Below are 7,500 nucleotides of genomic sequence, written 5' to 3' on the forward strand. Positions count from 1 at the left end.
CTTCACATCTGCTGGTACTAATGTAATGGCTGATTACGCTGTATTAATCTCTCTCTGTGTCTCTCTGTGTCCCTCTGTGTCCCTCTCTGTCCCTCTCTCAGAGGAGGACCTGTCCAACGTTCAGATCATGTGTGCTTGGTGTCAGAAGGTCGGAGTGAAGCGCTATTCCCTCAGCATGGGCTCCGAGCTGAAGAGCTTCTGCAGTGAGAAGTGCTTCGCAGCGTGCCGTCGCGCCTACTTCAAACGCAACAAGGTAACCCCCGCCCCCTTAACCCTCAGCCAATCAGGGACCCCCTCCCTCCCTCCCTCTCCCCGCTGTGACGTCACTTCCTGTCTGCTCTAACCCTCCCGCACATGCTCAGTGCTGCCAACCTCTTCGAGACTTTTATCAGACCGCGTCCATTCAGAGCGCTGATCCAGAACCCGTTCTGTTCACTCGGTTAGCTTCAGCTGGGCGATACCGGCCCGGTACTGTACTGGTCCTAAAGGGCCCGTCTGTCGGCACAGTACCCAGCAAATTTACATACATCCGCCTTCCTATACAGCTTGCTGTAGTTTAGCTCCGCCCGTGAAGTAATGTGGAGTGTTTCAGCCTGGACTGTGTTGGCACAGTACAGTAGAGCCAATCAGAACAGAGCTCATTTCCATTTATGGAACAGGCGACAGAAATTTGTACGCCCAGCTGTACTGTTAACTACGACTGAACCTAAAGGGACGGCTGTAAATTCAGCACCTTTATCCAAATCCGGAGCTCCACGTGACTCTGGCTGGGTTTTTCGCCACCAGCAAATTAAGCTCTCCACCTCACCTTCAGCCCGTACGAACCGAGCGACCCCGGTCCGCTCATCTGCGCAAGCAGAGTCTCTTTGAGAAGTTGGCATGGCATGGAGGCGTTGCTCAGAGCTTTTAAGCCTTGTTTCCCCCGCCGGAGTGGGAGTGGCCTACTGACTGTGTGCTTTCTCTCTTGTACCTAAGCTGGGATATGTAAGGAATTGCAATGTGAGTATACTTACATTCTCCCCTTTCTGCCTGTGTGTGTTAGAAATCTCCCATTTAGATCTGTTCACTGTCTGCTAGCGACTTTCTCTCTCTCAGGCAACACACACACACACACACACTCACACACACTCACGAGTGTATGCATGCATGATTGCACATCTTAACACAGAAACGTACACACAGCCGTATACATTATTCTACCACCCGCTCTGGACCTCACAGGTTTCAACGAAAAAAGAGCTATTCAGATTTTACATTCACACGCACTGGCCACTTTATTGGAAACACCCACCCCATGCTTCCACTCACTAGGCCACTTTATTAGTGGTACTTTTAAGGACGAGGTAGGTGTTTCTAATAAAGCGGCCAGTGAGAGGAAGTACAAGGTGAGTGTTTCCAATAAAGTGGCCAGTGAAGGGTAGTACAAGCTAGGCTGTATTTAGTCCAGTGAGTACTCACCTTACCCAAGATAAGATGTTTCTAATAAAGTGGCCAGTGAGTGAAGCTAGAAGGTAGGTGTTTCTAATAAAATGGCCAGGGAGTAAAGCTAGAAGGTAGGCGTTTCTAATAAAGTGGCCAGTGAGTGAAACTACAAGGTAGGTGTTTCTAATAAAGTGACCAGTCATTTAAAGTACAGGTTAGGTGTTTCTAATAAGTACAACGTGGGTGGGTGTTTCTAATAAAGTGGCCAGTGACTAAAAGCACAAGATAGGGTTTCTAATAAAGTGGCCAGTGAAATGCATGTGTTTCTCGATCTCCTCCGTTTTCTGACTTGTGAGCGATCAGCCGCAGTGTAAACCTGGATACGGTGGGTTTTTGGGTGGGCAGGTTTGTGCAGCATCAGAGATCCAAAAAAAACACAAACACAGATGATTAACTGATGGATTATTTGTGTGTCCGTGTTTGTGATTCATAGTTTGTTGTTTTTGTTTTTGTGTGTTTTGAGTTCAGTGGAAATGAACGGCACGGTGCCATTTCTCCTCTGTTGTGTATCACGCCGGTCAGACTGAACTGAGTGCTGTCAAATTACTGCTTTGTTTACACACACTCTAAAATAGCAGCTACACACCGTGCAGATACCAGAACTGTCCAGTAGGGTGTTGGGTCTGTTTCTAATAAAGTGGCCAGTGAGTGTGTATGTATATATATATATATATATATATATATATATATATATATATATATATATATATGAGAGAGAGAGATATAGAGATAGAGAGTATTAGAGAGAGAGAGAGAGATAGAGAGTATTAGAGATAGAGAGAGAGAGATAGAGAGTATTAGAGATAGAGAGAGAGATAGAGAGTATTAGAGATAGAGAGTATTAGAGATAGAGAGATAGAGATAGAGAGTATTAGAGATAGAGAGTATTAGAGATAGAGAGAGATAGAGATAGAGAGTATTAGAGATAGAGAGAGATAGAGATAGAGAGAGAGAGATAGAGAGTATTAGAGATAGAGAGTATTAGAGATAGAGAGTATTAGAGATAGAGAGAGATAGAGATAGAGAGTATTAGAGATAGAGAGTATTAGAGATAGAGAGATAGAGATAGAGAGTATTAGAGATAGAGAGAGAGAGATAGAGAGTATTAGAGATAGAGAGTATTAGAGATAGAGAGAGATAGAGAGTATTAGAGATAGAGAGTATTAGAGATAGAGAGAGATAGAGAGTATTAGAGATAGAGAGAGAGAGATAGAGAGTATTAGAGATAGAGAGTATTAGAGATAGAGAGAGAGAGATAGAGAGTATTAGAGATAGAGAGTATTAGAGATAGAGAGAGATAGAGAGTATTAGAGATAGAGAGATAGAGATAGAGAGCATTAGAGATGACCACTTTGCCGTCTGTTCAGCTTCTGTTTACTCTACAGAATAAAGGTTTTAGTTCTTAAACTTGGCCTTTTCATGATCTGGAGGTTCTTTACGCTTTAAAATGTTCTTCAGACTCAGACAGAAACTCTCATTCTGGAGAAACTTACCCAGTTCAGATCTGGAGTTCTACAGTGGAGGTGAAGGGAAGCAGACGTCTGAAGCTCTAATAAAAGCTCCTCACAGAAAGTTCTTCACCTAATGGCTGCCTGATGCCTGAGACACTGTTCTACCAGAGTTCTGAGAAGAGCTCGGCTATAAAATGTGTGCCTAAAACCGCGTCTAGTCAATGTGGTGGAGGGATACATGCTGTAGGGTGTAGTGCGGCAAAAAATAGCCCCCTTAAATCATCATCATCATCATCATCATCCCATATGAAACTCAGAAGACACCTGTAGCTTCACTGGTGGGTTTGGATAGTAAATAAAATGGCGATATCTGTGTTGTTGTCATGGCGACCAACGCCAGGTTCTATTTTCCCCCACATTTTAAACCCCCCCCCCCCCCCCCCCCCGAATGACTGTTGTGTAATTGTGTAACATACAGTGCTGTGTAATAACAGTTGGAGCTACCATGTTTCTACCACTGTATTAAAGTAGCTCCATGCTGCCTTTATAGTTGGATGCGCTGCTGTCGTTTTTTTGTTCTTGCATGTCAGTAATTGTGTTGCCCTCCCTAGAGCTAATTCCCTGCACTACTCTTGCACGTATTGATGTTTTTAAGTTGTTTAACATCAAATTCAGTGATGCATTATCGCCACCTGCTGGGCTGGAGTGCATATGTGATATTTCAGACGGTACGAAGACAATCAAAGATGGCTGTAATGCTGGTCTGCAGAATGAGACAGCAGGACGGAAATAGAAAGAGGCTAAAGGAGACAGGAGCTGACTTTCCAGCCAGAGAGGCAGAGGGTAGCCGCTAGCACCTGATAACAGACGCAGTCAATGAAAAGTGCGGAGCTAAGCCCTGTGATGTGATGCGGTCAGCAGATTTCCCCTCCCGAACGTAAACATATCAATATGTATGTAGAGCCAGATTAAGCACTGGCTTCTCCTCTGTGAGGCTTGTCAAGGCGGCACACTCTCTAACATCACACTGACCCTAGAATTGACCACAGTCTCAGTGTGAGTAGGGAGGTGGGGGGTGGGTGGGTCAGAGTGATGCAGCCTTCTAAAGCATTGGAATTATTGTTGGCAAATTGACGCTTTGATCTTTGGTGATGTCACAGTCAATAACTGACCTTGGATTTTATTACTTTCATCCCATAAGTATTATATACACTGATCTGCCAAAATATCAGAAACACCTGCCTGATATTGTGTAGGTCCACCTTTGGACAGCAAAACACTTTTGACCGGTCGAGTCATGCACTCTACATAACCTCTGAAGATAGATATGAAGCTTGAGGGTGGAGATTTCAGTAGATCTAGAGCTTGAAGGTAGAGATTTTAGTAGATTTAGATCTTGAGGATGGAGACTTCAGTAGATCTAGAGCTTGAAGATGGAGATTTTGGTAGATCTAGATCTTGAGGATCTAGAGCTTAAGGATGGATATTTCAGTAGCTCTAGATCTTGAAGATGGATATTTCAGTAGATCTAGATCTTGAGGATCCAGAGCTTGAGGATTCCAATAGGTATATAGCTTGAGGATGGAGATTTCAGTAGATCTAGAGCTTGAGAAGGAAGATTTCAGTAGATCTGGAGTTTGAGGATCTAGTGAATACTCCATTCTTAAGCTCTAGATCTATTAAAATCTCCATACTCTAGCTCTAGATCTATTGACATATCCATCCTTGATTTCTAGATTAATTGAAATCTCCATCCTCAAGCTAACGATCCATTGATACATCTATTCTGAAGATTTGCATCTATTGTAATCTTCATCCTTGATGCTCCATATTTATCAAAATCTCCATCTTTAGGTCCCAGATGTTACAAAATATCCTTCCTCTGTCTCTAGATCTATTTACCTATCAATCCTTTAGCTCTATATGACTTGAAATCTCTATCCTTAAGCTCTACACCTGGTGGAATCTCCATGCCCAAGTTCTAGATCTATTGACCTGATCTATTGACAAAATCTCCATCCTTGTGATTAAGATTTTTTTAAATATTAATTCTAAAGTTCTAGATCTGTTGCAGTCTCCATTCTTCAAAATTGTTTTAGAAGTTAAAGGATCTTTGAAGATTCCTCAAAAGACTTTAAGAAGTTCCTCCACAGTTTCAAACTTAGAACCCCTAAATGTTCCTCGTGGTTCTTACACATTTAACAGTGTAGACCTATTGAAATAGACATGCTCTAGACCTAAATCTAGACCAGCTAGCTCTAGCTCAAGATGTAGTCAGACGGCCATCCTCAGTATCCTTGTTGAGACTGATCGTTTGAGATATACACCCCTCAGGTATAAACCCTGTTAAGAATCCATTCTCCAACCAAACATCTACTGACACATCCATCATCCATCTCCAGATCTGCTCACATAATCACTTTTCATCTAATCCTAAACTCTCAAACCATTCAAGTATTCATCGTCCAGCTCCACATCTGTGTGATATCCATCTTCCAGACTGTGATCTGTGATCTCCTACCTGTAGACAAGTCTACGATATTCAGAATGAACTTAACCGTGGCTCAGACCCTGAGCTTCAGTGGGAGGGCTCTCCTCACAGCTGACCTGTTCCTCTAATATCTTAGCTTTTGGAGACGTTTGAAAAAACCTCAGGCGATAAACGCTTTAGGCTCTGATTGACGGAGCAGGAGTGTGTACCTGTGTGTGTGTGGATAGTGTGTGTGTGTGTGTGACATGCACTGCTGGGACTGTAGATTGGTAGACTGGGGTGTATTGTGAGTGTATGTGAGTATCTGTAACCAGATCGGTTTGATATCCTGACTGCAGTCTGCGTTTTGAGTTTCGCAGACGAAGCAGCTGCAGGTATTTACCGCTTAACCGGCCGGCTGCTGCCAGAGCAACGTCTACCGTTTCAGCCCCACTGACACACACACAAACACACACACACACATGTGAGGGACAAAAGACAATGATTATTGTTGCAGCCGACCTTGTGGCACGAAAAAAAAAATGAAAAAGAGAGAGGGAGAGAGAGCATAACCAAGTATCGGTTATCCGAACTTCTATCATGTGAATGTTTGGCTGGATCTACTGAAATCTCCATCCCCAAGCTCCAGATCTACTGAAATATCCATCCCTAAGCTCTAGATCTACTGAAATATCCATCCCCAAACTCCAGATCTACTGAAATCTCCCATCCCCAAGCTCCAGATCTACTGAAATCTCCATCCCCAAGCTCCAGATCTACTGAAATCTCCATCCCCAAGCTCCAGACCTACTGAAATCTCCATCCTCAAGCTCCAGACCTACTGAAATCTCCATCCCCAAGCTCCAGATCTACTGAAATCTCCATCCCCAAGCTCCAGATCTACTGAAATCTCCATCCCCAAGCTCCAGACCTACTGAAATCTCCATCCCCAAGCTCCAGACCTACTGAAATCTCCATCCCCAAACTCCAGACCTACTGAAATCTCCATCCCCAAGCTCCAGACCTACTGAAATCTCCATCCCCAAGCTCCAGATCTACTGAAATCTCCATCCCCAAGCTCCAGATCTACTGAAATCTCCATCCCCAAGCTCCAGACCTACTGAAATCTCCATCCCCAAGCTCCAGACCTACTGAAATCTCCATCCCCAAGCTCCAGACCTACTGAAATCTCCATCCCCAAGCTCCAGATCTACTGAAATCTCCATCCCCAAGCTCCAGATCTACTGAAATCTCCATCCCCAAGCTCCAGATCTACTGAAATCTCCATCCCCAAGCTCCAGACCTACTGAAATCTCCATCCCCAAGCTCCAGATCTACTGAAATCTCCATCCCCAAGCTCCAGATCTACTGAAATCTCCATCCCTAAGCTCTAGATCTACTGAAATCTCCATCCCCAAGCTCCAGATCTACTGAAATATCCATCCCTAAGCTCTAGATCTACTGAAATATCCATCCCCAAGCTCCAGATCTACTGAAATATCCATCCCTAAGCTCTAGATCTACTGAAATCTCCATCCCCAAGCTCCAGATCTACTGAAATCTCCATCCCCAAACTCCAGACCTACTGAAATCTCCATCCCCAAACTCCAGATCTACTGAAATCTCCATCCCCAAGCTCCAGACCTACTGAAATCTCCATCCCCAAACTCCAGATCTACTGAAATCTCCATCCCCAAGCTCCAGATCTACTGAAATCTCCATCCCCAAGCTCCAGACCTACTGAAATCTCCATCCCCAAGCTCCAGATCTACTGAAATCTCCATCCCCAAGCTCCAGATCTACTGAAATCTCCATCCCCAAGCTCCAGACCTACTGAAATCTCCATCCCCAAACTCCAGATCTACTGAAATCTCCATCCCCAAGCTCCAGATCTACTGAAATCTCCATCCCCAAGCTCCAGATCTACTGAAATATCCATCCCCAAACTCCAGACCTACTGAAATCTCCATCCCCAAACTCCAGATCTACTGAAATCTCCATCCCCAAGCTCCAGATCTACTGAAATCTCCATCCCCAAGCTCCAGATCTACTGAAATCTCCATCCCCAAGCTCCAGACCTACTGAAATCTCCATCCC

The 7,500-nt window shown here is 44.2% G+C and overlaps 1 protein-coding gene across 4 annotated transcripts in view; it reads left to right on the forward strand.

Moving 5' to 3' along the window:
• sobpa (sine oculis binding protein homolog (Drosophila) a) overlaps window positions 1-7,500 on the forward strand; it is a 58,138-nt gene that overhangs the window by 30,592 nt on the left and 20,046 nt on the right. For 3 of the 4 annotated variants that reach the window (XM_072677288.1, XM_072677290.1, XM_072677289.1), the window contains 2 exons: window positions 102-253; window positions 976-999. In XM_072677288.1, the coding sequence (XP_072533389.1) occupies window positions 102-253; window positions 976-999 (176 nt within the window). The remainder of the gene's footprint in view (window positions 1-101; window positions 254-975; window positions 1,000-7,500) is intronic. The other variant, XM_072677291.1, reaches the window with a different exon arrangement.

Source organism: Salminus brasiliensis, chromosome 4, assembly GCF_030463535.1.
Source record: "Salminus brasiliensis chromosome 4, fSalBra1.hap2, whole genome shotgun sequence".
Lineage (NCBI taxonomy): Eukaryota > Metazoa > Chordata > Actinopteri > Characiformes > Bryconidae > Salminus > Salminus brasiliensis.